Raw genomic sequence first — 19499 nt, 5'->3', positions numbered from 1 at the left:
TGGAACTCCACTATTTACAACAAGTGTAGAGAGAGAAACAGAAGTCAACAAAAATGATCAGCCTCGGAACGGAACCCGACCACTCTCTTAAATAGATATTTTCGCAACCGGTGGAAAAAGTGGAGAGATTTCAATACTTTGGAAGTATTGTCTCCATCAAAGGCGGAACCGAACAAGACGTCATCTGCCGCATTGGTAAAGCAAAAGTGGCGTTCAGTATGCTGTCGAAAATGTAAAGGAATAATTCTATAAGCTTATTAACAAAGCTACGACTGTTTCGCACAAATGTCTAATTTGTACTTCGAAAACGTAAAGAATGCATTGCAGGCCAAGAAAGAAGAGCCTCTCACACAAGAAAGAAGAAGAGCTTGAAGACCGAAAAGCACTTGGCGCAGGATAGCCGAGGAGGAATAAGCGTCACTAGGCCGGAGTTAGAGGGAGCTGAAGCACATCTATTGAAACCGCACACGTATGAATACTAGAGGCCCCATGCCCCTTAAGGGTTTCCCAACGGACTTAACAGGTCTGAGGACAATATTAAGTAAGTAATTGATGACCTTATTAAAAACGAGTCATTCATATATACCTGGAATGGGAGAATAGGTTCACAGGGCCCACAGGAAAAGTATTGCATTATGCATTATGTGATAGCGAAATTCAAATAAAAGAATTCCATATTGTATAGTTATCAATGTGGTGGCCAAAACCGAAACATAAGGATTAGCACCATTTGCACATACTTGGTCAATATTTCTACCTTGTAAGTTAAGTGGAACAGATAGACCACACATTTTTAGTATCTAACCACTCATTTCTGTCGTACAACCAAGATTTTGGTCTCATTGAAAAGGAAAAGAGATATTATAACGACTTTTTTACGCCCGATGATTGGGATCGTGTTATCATGACGGGATAAAAAGGAAATCTTTTGACTTAATAAAAGTGACAACTGATGACATTAAAAGCATATCCTTAATCGAAAAATTATATACAAACAGAATAGTTTCCTCGTACAAGACTTCAAGATTCAATGGCTTCGAATGGCAAATGTGAAGCCCTTTATTATTCAACAATAAAACTGTCTTATTTGAAGAGGTTGACATTTCAAAGAGGAACTTAATTAGAAGAAATGTGTATGTACCTTAATCAATAGAGCCATGAGGTTAAAATTCACTATAAGTAAGCACATCATCCACGCATGTTTTTTATATCGAAGTCCAAATCTGGACAGAAATTCAACTTTTAACGAATTTGATGCTCTGTCTGACTGCATTCAAATTGTCATTGCGGGCGATTTCAATGTACACATTTCTTCTTGTCTTCTTTATTCTGGCCAGTCAACACCGGAAGGAAGGTATGTTGAGATCTTTGCTGAGTTAAATTACTTAGTTTGTCGATGAGGCAACTTGAATCCCTGACGTTGCAGGTCAATCCGCCAACACCCTAGACTTGTTTCTTACCTCTGACCCTAATAAATCCACAATCAATGTATTACCGCCTCTAGGCACATCAGACCATTGTATCGTATCTGCAAAATTCTCATGTCTAAAAAACTAAGTTAAAGAAAAAACTCCTATGAGAATCGTTTAGCAATATGAGAAAGTCAATTGGGACGGTGTCAATGAATTCTTTAGGAACTTTAACTGGTCACTATGCTTCCTCGATAGTGACGTGGATTCCAGCGCAGATATGGTTACAAATTTAATTCTTTGTGGAATGAGAAATTTTATCCCAAATAGGGTAAAATTTATCAAACCCATAGAGAACTCATGGTTTGATTCGAGCTGTAAAGAGGTTATTAAGTTCAGAGATGTAAGTTTCCTTTGTTATAAAGCCAATCCGACATAAGTTCAAACAAGCTAGAAAGACCCGTAATGGTCATATTCGACGAACCAAATTTTTGCATGATCAGAAATTAAGCAAAAAATACTACAATGTCCCAAAGGTAGTAAAAATGTCTGGTCAGGCCTCCTGTTCTTGAGAGTGTAAATGATTCTATGGGACGAATCTTCTTTCGCACTCATGCAGTTGCAAAAGTAGGTACTGAAAGACCTTGACATACTCAAATCCGCTGGCCCGGATAGTATCTCCCCAATTGTTCTATAGAGGTGTTATTCATCGCTGGCAAAACCACTGCATAAACTTTTCCATCTTTCCTACTCTACAGGTCTCTTTCCGATGGAAAATAGCATTTGTCCAGCCTGTCCCTAAAAAAAGCGAATCCTTCTCTCCGTCTAACTATCGTCCAATAGTACTCACGTTGATGAATCTCTTCTTCGTTGGATTAGAAATTATCTTTCTAACCGTTCAATACAAGTTGTACTGGATGGTTACAAGTCTGAAATTCATTAATTTTGTCTCCGACACTCTTTCTTATATTCATAAATGATCTTATGTCTGCCACTTCTAATCCATTAACCAGTTTCGCCGACGACGGTACCCTCAGTTTCTCATACTCGTTTATAGATTCACATCCTTGCCCTTCGGATGTGGAACTTCAACGGCAGCGTAAGATAAGCTCATTAAATTCTGATCTTGACAGCATTGTCCAATCAAAAGCCGTGTAGAATTTAATGCTTCTAAAACTCAATGCTGTCTCCTGTTGTGAAAGCGTACCACACCCCCGATGCCACTATCTTTGAGTGGCACTTGCATCCAAGAAACTAATCAACTGTCAGTACTTGGTATGTGTATCACAGATCACCTTTTATGGAATGATCATAAATTTGATATTGCCAAAAATGCTGCCAGGTGCTTAGTATTTCGCCGACTGTGCAAGAAATGTTTCACCCCTTCTGATCTGGCTGTAACTTACAAATCCTTCATTCGTCAAACCTTGAATATAATTCGCATATCTGGGCAAGTGCACCTAAAACAAGTTTAAATCCCTTGGATAGAATACAAAAAAGGGTTTTAAGAATGATAGGCGATAGAAATATAATCTAAACATTTACATCGATAGAACACCACCGAAATGTTTCAAGCCTTCCGTTGTTTTATCGATATTTTGACAAACAATGTTCTGTCGAATTAGCCAGCTGCATTGCACCCCTTAAACGATTCTGCCGTAATACTGGCACTTCCAGGAATGCTCATCAGTTTACCCTTGAGCTCAATTTCGGGTGTACTATCAAGTATAGATATTCTTTCTTAAACCGCACATCAAGAATGTGGTAAGCTTTGGCTAACTCTGTTTTTCCCTCCCATTTTGATGTTCAGAACTTTAAGACCAATATGCACCGGTATATTCTCTTAAATCCTTCCCTATTTTCCTAATGCTCGCACTATGTTTAAATATAAACATATAAAGGGTACTAATAAACCCTTAAGTGCCTGTAAATTATAAACAAAAAAAAAGTCAGAAGAAATATGTATGCACCTTAACCAATAGAAGCAAAATTACCTAACCCTCAGTTTCTATAAAATAATGAAGACCCTATTATTAAACTGAAACATTACACATTACATAAATTATTATTGTTTACTATTAATAATAATTAATAATGTAAATAGGTATGTTAAAAACATGTTCTATCTGAACCCTGATTTTCTCAGTTTGTTTTTTGGACTTGCGACGTTTTTGCGCTGTACTTCAAACCAATAATATATCAAATAGTTTACGTTTTATTAAAAAATGTTATTTAGTTTATTATTTTTTAATCCATTTTTTTTAATTAACTATTCAATTTCTGAGTATGACTTACTTGATAATAGCCTTTTATTATTTTTTCCATATGTAAATAAAAATGCAAACATATTCGTATCTTATTGCAAAATTTAATGGTTTAAAAGTATTTATCAGTCAGTGTGTGCTTACAAAAGTATATTTTTTATATGGACGTACAATCATACAATTAACAAATAAAACAAATATTTAACTTACACAATAATCTATTATTACTTCGATGTTATTATTTTTTTATTATTTACCCCTTAATAATAATGTAAAATAAAAAAGAATTGTAAAAAATGCAAATTTCGTGCATTCTCAAATTAAAATTCATAAATTCACCAACCAAACAAACTATTATCTAAAAAAAAATATAAAATAAATTAATCTGCTACTTTACTTATATAAGTCTAATTTATTATTTTATTTGTATTTATCTATAAGAACTTCCTACCACATTACCGATGATAATGATGGTGATGTTGTTGCTGCTGATTTAACTCGTATAAAAGTACAAAAGAATTGATTCCATTTATATGATTGCGGTAGGAAAGTATATATTTATGTGTAAGTAACGATGTCTTATTTTTTATTCATTATAGTCTGAAGCGGAGTCTGACCTTCAAGGAGTTATGTTCCTGAAGTATGTCGCCTTTTTATGATTCTTTTTGATAACATAGAAGCCCTTAGGTTTTCCATTGCCGGCGAAGTACTTGTTGAAACTGTTTTTGTTGATTGAATTTGCCGGAGCATAGTACGATGGGGATTTCCTCTTCATGGATTTCTTCTCTGCCATATTGGACTTGCCGAAGGACTTTTCAATTGTCTCGTTCTCCCAGGGTTTCGACCATGTTGGAGTGTTTTTTATGTCGATTAAGTCGTCCTTCGAACGTAACGTAGGAAATCGTGATTCGTTTGAGAGTATCTTCTTGATAACAGGTAAGTTCCAATGGTAAATATGACTGGGTTTGCCATTCGAATTAAAATTAAATGAGACCTTTAAAGAAAAAAATAATATTGTAATATTTCTGCGTAATTGATGAGGTTATTGAATATTTAACTAAGATTGAACAACTATATAATAGTTTTTATAAAGTGGCATTAAAGAAAGCTTTCTAGAATTATTCCGCGTTCCTTAAATGTTTGGAGAATTATATCGTGTCTAATCTTATTGATCTACAATACTACGATCTTTAAAAAATATTTTAAATTGTTGAGACATAATTTGAATTCCTTTTGCGGATCACCTAAAAGTCGACATAACTATGCCGGAATTCATGTTAAACAATTTTTGTATAATGTTAACACTTGTATAAAGTCATAGTGAATGCAAACAATTTTAAGTGATTAAGTATTCCAAAATTATATAAAACACATCTTCACTGCCAGGAAACATGCTGCATAACATCTTTTGCATTTAAGTTCAGTGCGCACGAAATTCGCTGCAACAAGGCAAAAAACAATTGCACTGAAGACTCTTTTGAGACAATTGATGGTTGCCATATTAGCTCGGGAACTAAACTTAAAGAAATATATTTTTTCGAATGCTGACTGTTAGACAAGGCGGACCACACACTTAACATACAGATAAGTTTTTGAAAACCGCTTACTCGTAGATTAGACACTTTTTGCTTGAAGACAAAATTACAGTTTTGGGTAAACCTTTTGAAAATATTTGGATTTTAAAAGAGTCAATAAAACTTAAAAATTGTAGAGAGAAAGATGCACATAATTTATATAGAAATTAAATATAAACAAAGTAAGGTAAACAAATAAGTTGGAAAGGAACTTTAATATGGCATTTTCAAATAACACGTTGATTTTTATCTCTTCAAATCTTGAGAGATTCAAAACTTTCACATTAATTTAAAAAATGTATACGCGTTCATTATGTTTTTCAACTAGCCATTAATTTAACGAAAGTGTGACTTTTGCTGTTTTTGAGACATGTGTTTTCTCGAAATTCGTGTTTTAGTTAGTTTTTGTATTTAAAGAAAAATTAGTTGTGAAAGAGATAAGCTATTTAAAGAAAGCCTTACACTATTTATGTGCGTCAAAATAAATAACATGAAATTAAAGACGAGTTTTAGGAATTTAAATTTAAGTTAATATTGAATTGGCGATCTCTTATTGAAGCTCTTTTCTTAAGAACCTAAATACTTGCTCTTTATCTCAGAAAATGTCTTATAATTCATTACTAAAAATTTTCGAAAGTCTACACTGTGTGAAAAAAAAGGATTTTAGTTGTTTTTGATAGAAAAACGCATTTTGAAGATTGTAGTTAAATTTAGGTAAAATCTTTAGTTAATACAACTCATCCATGTAAGTCTTGTGGATTGGTCAAAAGTTGATGAATTTGTGCTGCGCAGTTGGAATAGGGCAAGATTTACGATTCATATAATTTTCTTGGTCCAGTCCTCAGTTAAAAGTGATACTTTTAGCAATAATGTTTAAAGCAATAAAACACAAATTTAATTTCCATATAATAATCGTAAAAAATAAGTATTTAAAAATATAAGCGGGGTCAAATACATTAACGCAATACGATAATCTCCAAAGGGAGTCATGACCCCTAAGGCCCCCCTGGATCCGAAGTGGTATTAGGATGTGTTTTGGATGCATTTTTGTTCTGATAGGTTTCTATTATGTAAATACATTTGAAAAAGCACTTTCTCAAATTATAAATACTATATTTTATAACAAAATTTAGTTTATTTTCTACGTAACAATCTTAGAACTATAAAATTCCCTTAATTAATAAACCTCTTTTTAGGGTTTTTAGCATACATCTGTTAGAAACAGGCTTCGTTCTAAGGTGCATTGCTAAGTCTATTTTGGAAAAAAATTAAGAAGCTATACACTTTTTTTTTTTTTGTAGATCTAAAAGCTGCATTTGACTCAGTTGATCGAAACGCATTGATGTTCAAGTTGTTTGGATCCAGGATGTAGTTTAAGTTTGGAAGAGTTTTTCAGAACTTGTACGCGGACACGAGAGCAGCGGTATGGAAAGCAGGTATCTGAATGGTTTCAGACGCAGTCGGGAGTAAGATAGGGCTGTGCTCTCAGTCCTAGCTTGTTCGCACTATTTATAAATGACATCACTGACGCATTACTGAAAGCCTTACTCTTCGCAGATGATATAGTCTTGCTGGCAAACTCACAGCAATCCTTAAAGCATATGATAAATCGACTTTTGGAATACTATAGATGGTGGAGCTTGGCAGTGAACCTGAACGAGTCGAAAGTGATGGCTATCAAGAAAGGTGGAGAAAGGTTAGGCTCAAGTAAACAATGGTACTTCAACAATGAGAACATGGAAAGAGTAAAAGAATACAAATACTTAGGAGTATATTTTACCCAATACTTAAGTATGGAAAAACACCTCAACGAAAATCTTCTTAAGGCAAAAATTGCGATTAACGTGTCATGGAAAGGATGTTTCAACAACAAAAACATTGCGCATAGCAGTAAATATAAAGTTTTCGAAGCAGTATTCCAATCAATCCTGTTTTACGCAGCCCAAGTGTGGGGAACAAAGAAATTTGAGACTGTGGAAAAACTCCTGAGACTTTATTAAAAACGAGCATTCCGCCTTCCCCACTCTTCATAAAAACGTTGAAGCTGCAAGTCGATTACATTCTGAAAGTACTGAATATGCCCAACAATCGCTAACCAAAAAAAGCAGCTTTACAAGCGATACAAAGCAAAACAGGATGGGTTAAAGAGTGGATTGGGCTAGTACAAGATACAGGTGTAACTTTTAATCTCAGTGAACAGAGTATATGGAAATCGTCACTGTACCAGGTAATCAGGCGTCTGGATGCAAATTTTAGAAATGTGTTCGCAGAACAGTCATCCAGCTCACTTCATCGGATGATCTATAGCAGGCTGAATTATAATCTTAATGAAAGAAACTACTTAAAGAACATAAATACTGTAGAGAAAATCTCCAACATGTTTCGGCTAAGAGGTGAACTGCTTAACATACATTTCGTTGCACATCGCGAAGATCTTTCACTGCTATGTGATATTTGCAACATGGATGAACGAGGGGATATTTTTAATTTTGTCGGAAGGTACCCAGTCCTGAGAGGAACTAGAAGAAATGTACTTGGTAGAGACTTTTTATCAGAAAAAGATTATTTAAAAAAACTTTAATACAGTTAAAACTTTGTTAATCAAGAAGACGGAAAAACCATACTTTAAAGATTGTTATTGAAATAGTACAAATAATTGCAAGCAAATTGCATAAATCTGGGAAGAAATATTCTAAACAGGTCAAAGTAAATGTGAAGTTAACACAAAATGTGTCGTGTCAAAGCGAAATTCAACGCATTGTCGGTGTACTACAAGTCAGAGAGTCAACGAGTCGAATTTTGTACTGGATATTAACTATGTCCCGTGTAAACTCTGTACAGAACCTAAAGACAAATATAAACGATTGGAAGATCTTCCAATATTAGCTGAATTTTCGCCAAAACAATATGACGAATTTTCTATCAACTATTTAATATCTAAAATGAAAAAAATGAAAATTGTCACCAATTGTCAGTTGATTTTCTACTAAAAAATTGTCTGATATTTGTATAAAATTAACCAACCGTATAAACGGACAGTTTTCACTTGATAGTAAATTAGCATTTGTCTAATTGTCTAATTAAATGCTATTGGAAGACTTTTGGCAGTTCGGCCAATATTAAATGATCTTCCGAACGTGTATACTTAGCTTAGCTATCAAGCGCATCTAATTATAGTATAAAAGAAAAGACTGAATATAAAAGTGACTATAATTTTGTTTCAATCTTATTTACTAAGTTACTATCAATTTTCAATAAAACATGGCTATATTGATCTATGTTAAAAGCTGATTTTATTTAAGTAAGAGACATTCATGTGTCAGTACTTTTCTTTTAATTGCTTATATTTCAATATTTTTCACTTCTTAAATAATATCTACTATATGGGAACTGTTAAACATGACATCAGGATGCATTCCACAAATTTAGTAATTGAACATTTGAAATGTTAGACCCTTTACATACATAATATGTGGAGTCTAATTGTTTGTTTGTTTTTTAATTAATTCAAAAATTACTCAATCAGCAAAACTAAAACAATCTATTAACAATTTTCTTTGCCCAAAGTTTATTTTAAAGGAAATCGAAACGTCAAAAACAAATCTCTAACAAAGTTTCCACGTGTCTTCGGGTTCTTATTTAACCGGAAATTTGTTTGTTAACTTCATTTATAATTCTGAAGCTTTTTAATTATGTCTCTTCTCTGGTTCACTATAAAGAGTCTCATAGAGAAGTAGGTTAGAAAAAAAAGTGGCGTAAAATTTACTAAGCTTAAAAGGATGTATGTACCTTATTTTAAAAAATTTTAACATCTTCCTAACTCTTAATAATTTGCTAAAGTTAAAATCACGCAATGGCTTATTTAACATTTAGCAAATTGCTAAATTCATATGACATTTGTCAAATATTTTTATAAGAGCAGAGGATGGAAAATGGAAGAGTCCAGTGTCAACATTTTGAAAATCCAAACAATAGGTCCGTTTAAGTGTATTTGCTTTGTTTATTTCCACGAACTGTCACTTTTTAGACATTTTTGAATGCTCATTTTTAATAAAAAGCAATTAGCAATTTACTAGTTGCAAAAACTAAAAGAAAGGTTTAAAGTTTGGAGTCCCTTAGTGAATTACTTTATACTAAGCAAATTGCTAACAAGAAAATTGTTAAACTTTCAACAATAGGTTGTATAAAATTTTCCTCCAATTAGTCCAAGTGGTAACCACAATAAAATAATTCTTGAGGTGTACCTTTGAAAAATATCGCAGGTTCCACTCGTACAATAAACATGTTTTATGAATAAAGTTAAGTCTTTTATAGTCTTACCTTTTTCCCGTTACCCTGATCCAGAGCGTTGTTCTTTGCGGCAGTGGAGGTGGCGGCAGAATTGCTGGCGGTGCTGGTACCTCCTGCTTTTGGGCCCGTGTAATAGTATAGGTTTGGTGGCAGCTTAATGATGAACATGTGTGAATCATCGGGCGAAGCGTGACGGCGTGACTCCACGGCCAGACGTTTCCGGTTGTGGCTGTTCGGGGCGCGAACCTTTGCCAGTCCTAATTTGCTATGCGCGGGAGAAAGGACGCAACAAAAATAAAACAAACCATGTGTAAGATTAAAACAGACCATCAACATCAACGGAAAAGAGGTGCATTGTACAAGGCGCAAAATTGAGTTGCAAAAGAATGCAACCAACAAAAATGCGCAGACTTCTATAATGGACCTTTATACTACCGATACTACGACTATATGTGCGAAATACGCCGCTGACTAAACTTACTTAAGTAATTTCTTATTCAGAATGTGTGGACTTTTATCCGATTTGATGGTCTTCCTTGGCATGGTACGAGTAGCTTCAGCAGGCCTAAGGTAAGTCGCTTTGGGTTGGTCTTGGTCTTGGCGTTGGTGGTCATGTTGGTCGTTTTCAGCAGAAGATGATGGTAATAAACTTGTTTTACTGCCGTTATCGTTGGTTAATCCATAAGCGAGTACATTTGCCGATACAAGGTAGTATAAGCTGTAAAGGAAATGAAACAAACAGAATGTCTTTTTGTAATTTTTGTTTTGAATTTCTCAAGTTGATTGAAATTTGTTCAATTTGTCGGCAATTAGAAATAAACAAGCTATTTTTATGATGATGAAGACGTAATTGGCTCTTCTTTTTAATCTCAAAACTTTAATGCGTTTACCTACATAATGCCTATAGTAAGAAGCTTACGGACATTATCTACATAACAAATGGTAATAGGAAGGGTAAGGCTATTAATCATAGGTATACCTATATAACGCATGCCTATAAGACCAAATTAGGTTTGAGGGTATATGAAGAACATTAGCCAGGTGGAAGAGATAATTCGGTGCCCATTTGAAAGGTCTTATTAAGGAAAAGAGTATCTACTAAATACTACTTTTTGAAGAGGGTTAAAAGTGACAGGGAGACTTACAGTGATTCACATTGCAAATGTTCAATCCTCGGTCTTTTACATCTTCTTACAACCATAACTTTCGATTCTTTATTAAAATCGCAATTGATTGATCAATAATGATAACACGTTCTAGGTTAGGTTAGGTTAAAGGGGTTATTAGTGATAGAGTAGGAAACACTTAGGCTACTTTAATGGCCCATTGTGATACCACATGAATCTTGAAGCTTTCTTCTAAGCTCAAAGAAACCTGCGTCCCTTTCGCAACGTGAAAGATTGATTATGATAAAAATGATACCGTTTAGATCGTTATATGTAGAAGAATTCGCCTAGGTAAGACTTGAGTTTTTGAGCTAGAGCAGTGCATGTACAGCTTTTGCAAAAGTCATTTAGGACACCGATTGTCGAGCTTATATGCGATCTGCTAGAGATAGCAAGCACCTTATGGCTAAAACACAAACACGCTTTAGCTTCCGCTTCGTCTGCGTTACAATGGGCCTGCTTCGAGGTTGCTTTGAATGTCACTTTCAATATGACATTTCTAAAATAGCACTTCTTTCATTAGCTGCTGTTATTTTTTCTGAAAATAACCAATGAGAATGCCTCCAAAATAAATGTATTTTTTTTGGAGCTTTGAAGCTGTTAGACAACACAAATGTTCAGCAAATTTGAACAAGAGCTTCCATTTGGAGTCACATTACGTAAGATTACGTTATTTCCTTACGATAGTCAAATGAAACACAAGGTCAAAGATTCATTGTGATCGCATGCATTGAATTCCTATGGCTGAACTCGTAAACGTGTTTCAGCAATTAAGCGCCAGGTGAACGCGGTAATATTATCCCACCTGATGTTTGCCTTCTTCATAGCGTCTTGCATTATTAATAGTTTACGTAATTAATATGCCAGCATTAGTGAAACGTGGTAGAATTTGTTGTACTGTACCATATCTGGCGAGTTCATCTGCCTTACAATTTCCTGGAATGGCTTATAGTAGTAAAAATGTGATTTTATTTATCAAAGTAATTGTTTATTGTTTTTGTTTAAATTTCACAGTTATAGAATTGGCTTTTGTCGTCAGCCAGAAGAAAGAGTATAATCTTATAATGTTCGTTTTGTAGGGTGGATTTAAGGTGCCTTCAGAAGGCTTAGTTCAGGATTTGGTATCGTTATTATAGCGCTGTTTTGACGTTACTGCTCAACACGTTCCACTCCTGTCCATTTAGGATTCCTTTGGTTTCATCTAAAGTTAAGACGCTCTTTTCCTAGTGTCCTCTTCTGATTGCAGCAAGAATAGGGCACATTGCTAGGAAGTGCAGTACGTCTTCTCTAACCCTGTGGTTGCATAGGGTACACTCTGTGTTTTAATCTGCACAATATGGTCGGTAGTTCAGATGTAGTAACAAAATAGTTGCTGGCGTGGAGGTTGTGCTGCAGACCCTTGTACATACTTCGCGTGTTGCTTCGTTTTGCCATCTCGGTGAACTTACAGACATTATCTTCTTCAATCCTTGCGAGCAGTGTATCGAAGCTACAGTTCCAAGTATCCGTCCCACTTTCTAGCAATTCAAAATTATGTGACTGCTCTAGGAGCATCCACTCTCTTTCATTTAAGAAGATGCCGTGCAATGATCCTGGGTAGACGATGACTTGGCAGAGCTTTTACTTTCAAAATGTAGTTAAAATGCATTTTTAGAGGAAAGATGTACAGCGGAGAAAGTCCAGTCTCTAGATGCAGCATGTAGTTAGGGGTGTTTTCTGGAAGCCAGAATATTTTTTCTGATGCAGTATCTCAAAAGCTTTTCTACTTGGTCATATTGAAGAAATCCCCACACCTGGGTAGCGTAGCACATTATCGATCTCATCACCCCTTCAAAAAGCTTATATTTGACGTTCAGGTCTACATATTTTTTGCTGAGGACCCCATCCAATGTTAGTTTGGCATTAAGATGTTGGTTGAATGAAAGCGTTGGTGCTATATTAACTCCAAGATACTTATACTCCTTAACCACCTCTATGTTCACATTTTCCCATTGCCACTTTCCATTTCTTGCGAATCGGTCTGCACCATTTCTAAAGATCATGATTTTTGATTTGTTTGTATTAACGGTGAGGCTCCAGAGACGACAATATGCTTGTAGTTTATTTATCACTATTTGCATCATTTTTGGGGTTTCAGAGAAAATGACGATCTCGTCTGTATATATCAACGCTTTAATGTCGACACCAGCAAAATGAATTCCACCTGGCAGAGCTGATGTCAAATCATTTAGGAAGATAGAAAACAGAATCGGGCTTAAAAGGCAGCCTTGCTTAACCCCCGATGTCGTTTGAAACCACGGCGATCCTTTGTTTCCGTCCCATATTGCAGTTTTACTGTTTTCGTACAGGCATTTTATTATTTTCAACATTTTTGTGGATATTCCCAGGCAACTGAGCTTGTAGAACAATGCATCCCTGTTGATTGAATCGAAAGCTGCTTTGAAATCAATAAAGAAAGCATATAATTTCGTTCCCTTATCCAGATAAGATCTACCTATGCACGTAAGTGAAAAGATGTTGTCAACTGTCGAATAATCTTTTCTGGAGCCGACTTGAAACTCACTCAAAAGGTTTTTACTTTTTAACCAGGCTGTGAGCATGTCTAGAATGACGCCAGTGAGTATTTTCATTATGGTGTTCAGAAATGATATGCCCCGATAATTGTTTGGATCGTTATTATCACCTCTTTTAAATATGGGAAGTATTATATTTTCGTTATAGAGTTTGTATTGACAAAGCCCAGAGATTTTATTTTGGCCCGACTATCTAAGAAAATCGCCTCTTCTATGGCTTCTGGTCATGGATACAATTCTCGTTAAATTAGAGAGATGTGGAGTGAAGGCGGTAGCCTATGCGGATGATTTGGTGCTATTGGTGTCAGGAAAGTACACCTCTGTGATTAGTGAAATCACGGAGTCACCTTTGAAGAAAGTTAGCAGTTGAGCCACGAGTTGTGGACTAGAAATTAACCAAAGTACAACTGAACTGTTGCTCTTTACCACCAAAACTAAAGTACCGCCCTTCACACTACCTCGACTCAACGGTCAAATCGTATCATTGTCTTCCATTGCAAAATATTTTGGAGTTATACTCGACCCTAAACTAAATTGGAAACTAAATATTAAAGTACGGGTTAAGAAGGCCTGTGTTGCCTTTTACGCCTGCAGCAAAACTTTCGGCAAAAAGTGGACACTTCAGTCGAAGATGATTTTATGGACGTACACAGCCGTAGTACGTCCAATCTTAACATATGGTTCGATAGTGTAGTGGCCTGCTCTTAGCAAAGCCTATAATATTGATAAGCTAAAGAAGGTTCAGAGAACAGCTTGCGTGGGCACCACAGGGGCCATGCGTACTTGCCCAACGGACGCCTTAAACGTTATTTTGGATCTTTTACCAATCTACCTTTTTATTAAATACATAGTTTCCTCCAGGGCTATTAGGCTGAAGGAATCAAACAGCTGGTTGTCAAAACCTTATGGTCACAGCAACACAACGAAATTGATTCCCTCAGATATTATCTTGGTAGACACTGACTACTGCACTCCTACTTTGAGCCTTAGGAAGGGTTTTAAGGTTATTTTCCCATCCAGAGAAGATTGGGAGGATGACATCGTGTCGATAGGTTTCAAAACAACCATCTTTAATGACGGCTCAAAGATAGAGTGCGGAGTTGGTTCTGGGATTTTTTCTGAGTCCCTAAATGTAGCCAAATCCTATAGGCTTCCTGACTTTGCTAGCGTTTTTCAGGCTGAACTGCTGGCAATAAGGGAGGCATGTAAGATACTTCTAAATAAAACCGAAACAAAAACCGAAATGCAGCTATCTCTACAGACAGTCAGGTAGCAAAGCCATTAACTCGGCTATATCCTCATCTTAATTGGTTCAGCAATGTCGCGATGAGCTTGCGAGCCTGAATATTAACCTTGGTGTCACCCTTATCTGGGTTCCGGGCCATAGTGGTATCGTGGGAAATGAACGGGCTGACGAGCTAGCCAGGCAAGGATCGGCCCTTGATAGTTCACTTGCTGAAATGGTTAACATTCCTCTTGGTGCTATAAAGGGTAAGATCTTTTCTATCTATCAAACTGAATCAAACCGAAGGTGGAGCAATTTACCCAACTGCATTATATCTAGGAAGATATGGCCCACCTATAACAAAACCCGTACAAACGATCTTCTATGCAGCCCAAGGCAAGACATAGCTAGGATTGTTGCGGTTTGTACCGGACATTGGCCTATAGGAGTTCATGCGGAGAAGTTGGGTATCTCCTACAACACCTTTTGCCGTAGTTGTAGTGACGAAAGAGAAAGTGAAACAATAATCCATTTCCTCTGCAAATGTCCTGCTTTGGCAAACACTAGAATGAAATACTTTGGAAAAGCATTCTTTCACGAACTTGATGAGCTATTTGAGACAAAGATTAAAGACCTAATCTTTTTTCTCAATGCGATAAAATGGCTCTAACATAATCGCTATGAAGTATCTCTATAAATCTGTCCCTTTCAATCAAAGGTCAAACGAGTTTTTGGTATCAAAATGGCGCACAACAGCGCTAATTGGATCTCAGGCTAGGTTGCCTTGAGATCGCCACTTCTACCTACCTACCTATCTAAGAAAATACGGATATCAGATGCTGATATCGCGATTTCTTTATGACAAGACAAGATTTCTTTTATCGCCAAAAGCTTTGCCTCTAATACGCTACAATTATTAGGAAGTCGGAATGGGAGACTTAATTCTAGTCGTTCAGAGTACATACCTCCCCCAACCCCTTCATTTGTTTTAAATCCGCCTATGTGTAAAAGTAACAAGTTGTAAGAGAGACATAGAATTTGACAATGAAAATGCATCACCATATAAAATCTTCTAAAAAAGCTGTTGTCTTAAATGTTCAACAATGTTTTTTTAAGCTCTTTGATTTTACTAAAAATTAGGTGACGCAACAGTAATTTGAGAAATAGGACCTAATGACGTTCAACTATTAACCATGCCTATGTGCGAATGGGTAATGTTGTCAGGGATGATTTACTGCTTCACAATTAATTACAACTTCATTTGGTGCAGGGTTATCCATTTTGCGGTTTCAAAAGTAAACGTAAATAGAACAGATATTAAATTGTTTTTCATGATATTTCTTTCTTTGTTGTTGCAAGTTTCGGTTCATTCAAGGTAATTTTCGACACATATTAGGTGGTATCTCAACCATAACTTAACGAATTTTGGTTTTTAAGTGCTCACGAGTTATCTGCATAAACACGGTCTTTCACGTAGCCCCACAAGACAAAAAGCGGTAGCAAATTGCATGATCTTGGTGGCCAGTTGATATCACCACGACGAGAAATTACACTGCCAGAAAATGACTCTTGTATTAGAGCCCTATTCGCTCGAGTTGTAGGCACATGTCTTGTTGAAACCGCATATTCTCCAAGTCGTATTCTTCACCGCTCCGATTTGACGGTGAAAGTCATTCCCTCGTCGTTTTCGAAAAACTAAGCTCCAATCACACGTCCGCGCGGGACCAAAAAGCTCACCAAATAGTGACTTTTTGTGGATCAGAACCCAAAATACGACAATTTTGTTTATTTACTATATATCTGAAGAAAATTTGTAGTTTGAAAAATCGCCTTCCAACGCCCCCTGTTGTTCAAGCAACAATTCGACGTTTCTACGACCGCAATGTGAATGGTCAGCTGGCTTCAGCTGTTGTGTGAGCTGGACTTTACATGGATGTAGGCGTATGTAGATCCAAATGCAAAGTACGCCTTAATGTGCTGTAAGACAGTCGTAATTCCTGAGAACGATGATTAATTTTCACATTCAACTTTTAAGCTGGTTTCACATTTTTCCAATTGGAAATATGAAAGTTAAAAATAAAATTATTACATAACAATAAAGTTACAATACATACAATAGAGCTTTAATGGAAAATGTATTCTTTTTGTAAATATTTTTAAGAGGTGAGGGGTAGATAAAACTTTTAACAAAATTGAAACATAGGCAGGCTCAGCTAATTTCATGAGCAATTAAATTATAAGACGAGGTGGCCGAGTGGTTAAGGCGTTGGACTGCTAATCCAATGTGCTCTGCACGCGTGGGTTCGAATCCCATCCTCGTCGAGATAATATTTTTATAAAATAAAAGTGCAATTGATTCTAAACTTTGCTCTTAAAATATAAAGCTTAAAAAGATTGTTTATAGAAAACTCACAATTAATATAATCAGAAATACCAAATAGTACATAAAGGAACAAATATTTCCCATTTTGTAAATTAAAAACTGAATCATAGGGGTTCGCTGATGGATTATGGTCTAACTATGTGTGGATCGCGTTACTCCGATGTAGCTCAATCGCGGATCCAGAGGAGGGGACCAAGGGGTCATGACTGCTTTTAACGTTGTTGCTAAAAGTACCACTTTTAACTGAGGACTGGACCAAGAACATAATATGAATCGTAAATTAATCCCCATTCCAATGGCGCAGCACAAATACCTACACATATATTTTTTTGAAGATCCTGTAGGGGTGAGGGTCGTGTGAGCTATAAAGCTTATATCTAATATTTTATATATTAATATTAAGAATTTAAAAAAACTTTAGTGAAACTATTTTCATAAGATCTTTTCTGAGAGAAAGAGAAAATATTCAGGTTCTTAGAAAGAAACCTTGAATAAGGGATCGTAAAATTTGATATTAAGTTGCCTTTAAATTCCTGAAACTCAACTCGAATTTCAACTTATTTGACGCTCCTTAATAGTGTAAGGCTTTTTTAAAGTATTCTTTCTTTTTCTATTAAATACAAAAACTTTTCAGAACTTACTTTAAACATGAATTTCGAGAAAATAAATGTTTCAAAAACAGCAATTTTGTACTTAAGTGCACTTATTTTCTTAAAATGAAGAACTAAACATTTTTGTCTCTTTATTTTTTTCAAAATCAAAATATTTTCAAAAGCTTCACGCCAAAGAGTAATTTTTGAGAATGTGTCGTCTAGCTCCAATCTCCGAGACAGCAGACCGGTTAACATATAATCATAGACTCCCAAACATTGAGTCCGACAAAAAACTTCAAAAATAAAAGTCAGAAAATGGTCCATTACAGATTCTGTTTTATTTTCCTACAGACAAATATCACATTTTTGTGGGAAAACTTTCTCATTTTCTTGGTTACCAACAATAACATTATTAACTTCCCATCAAATTGAAAGTTTTGACATTTTTCTCGATGTTTCAAGGTCCCTAGAGTCGAAATAAAAGATTTTTAGAAAGATGTCTGGGTGTGCGTGTGTCCGTAAGACCGTACGTTCGCGAATTTTTTTTATAAATTATTGTGGCAAACATTCAATTGTATCAACTTTCAAGTAAAAAAAACCGGACTACTGCGGATTTTTTCATTGGCAAATTTTTCACTGTACTATATATGGAATACCAAAAAAAACACGGCTATTCATCAAATCTTGAGAAGGTATCAAACGTATCATGCATCGCCTAGCAGAATGAAATACTCTAAAAATGGTTTCGATACTCGAATAAACTCATATTTTATCCGCAGCAGGATTTCACTTTACGTTTTATCTGCCGTGATTCTACTGCTGATGTTTGTATTTGTTTTTCATATACATTTATACTGTACTACTAATGGTTTAAAACAAAAAGACTTATAGTTAAAACGGCTCTCACATTCGTCTTTTTTCATACAAATCATTTCAAAATTTAAAAATGGTCTGTCTCCTTTTAGTTACATAATTATGATGCGTTAGGTCCGGGCCGGGCGAACTTGAACCTCAACCAAAATGCGTCTCCAGACAGTTTTTATTAAAATTACCAAATTAAAAGAATATATGTACATTTATTAAAAGTCAAAATAAGTCTCCAGAACAAATATTTAATGTTAGCACCGTCTTAACAAGTATTTTAGAACTTAAAAGTCATATTTTGACAGTGTTGAGGATTTACCAACACATTTGACAGGTACATAGGAACATGAAGGCCTTCTTTTTTTTCTTTTGACTTTTGTGGGAAACCGTGAAAGACCAATACATATTATACAAACAATCAGGGCCGGATTTAGAGTACCAGAGGCCACGGGACCAAGTAGATTTCTTTAGTATTGAACAAACACATATAAACATAAACGGAAAAAAGAATTATCTAAAATTAAATTTTAGGGTTAACGAACAGAGCCTTTCGAGATTTTTTCGCCGAAAAATCGTTGATGATATCGTTGAAATCCAGTTCTTACAGTAAATTACTTTCAATGCTCAGGAGAAAATACTTCGATAGACAGTTTTGTCCCATCGTGATTCGAAGCCAATATTTTTTAATTTTCATTTTTGAAAATGAGAGCTCTCCAAATACATTTTCAATGAAATTTCGAGGTTTGGGAATGTAACACTAAAATTTTGATTTTAGAGAATTTGGTAGTAAAATAGTTCCGGCGATTGATCTGTTCCATAGTCCTCTTCCTTTTTGTATGAGTCAATCAAAGACACAAATTGAACCAACTCATTACCAAAACTAGGCTCTAAATCATCCGGATACATTTTCACTAATGCCTCTGCTGTAGCGTGCAAATTTTCAGCATTCATCTTCTCGATGTGATTCAGGAATCCAAATCTCGAACGCACAGCTTCATTGGTATGTAATCTTCCAGTAAGAGAAACGGATAGCTGGTCAATCACTGGGATGGAGGCGGATACTCTGTATGTTTCGTTGGGTTACGGATTTAAATCTTGAGTTTTACCGTAATCTAGCGGATTCAACATCACATATCTCGTTCTGGTGCGGGTGCGTTG

The 19499-nt window shown here is 35.5% G+C and overlaps 1 protein-coding gene and 1 non-coding gene across 2 annotated transcripts in view; one reads left to right on the top strand and one right to left on the bottom strand.

The window, feature by feature from the left end:
• Window positions 1-3763: 3763 nt before the first annotated feature.
• The window catches only part of LOC129942606 (uncharacterized), a 39255-nt gene continuing 23519 nt past the window's right edge, over window positions 3764-19499 (bottom strand). Inside the window, exons 2-4 of the mRNA XM_056051622.1 lie at window positions 10019-10255; window positions 9568-9802; window positions 3764-4667 (exon numbers count right to left, since the gene is read on the bottom strand). Coding sequence (XP_055907597.1) covers window positions 4293-4667; window positions 9568-9802; window positions 10019-10255 — 847 coding nt within the window. The 3' untranslated portion in view covers window positions 3764-4292. The remainder of the gene's footprint in view (window positions 4668-9567; window positions 9803-10018; window positions 10256-19499) is intronic.
• Window positions 16742-16823, top strand: Trnas-gcu (transfer RNA serine (anticodon GCU)). The gene has a single exon. It is a non-coding gene; the product is annotated as a tRNA-Ser (tRNA).

Source organism: Eupeodes corollae, chromosome 1 (assembly GCF_945859685.1).
Source record: "Eupeodes corollae chromosome 1, idEupCoro1.1, whole genome shotgun sequence".
NCBI classification, from domain to species: Eukaryota; Metazoa; Arthropoda; class Insecta; order Diptera; family Syrphidae; genus Eupeodes; species Eupeodes corollae.
This window is presented reverse-complemented; position numbering and strand designations above follow the sequence as displayed.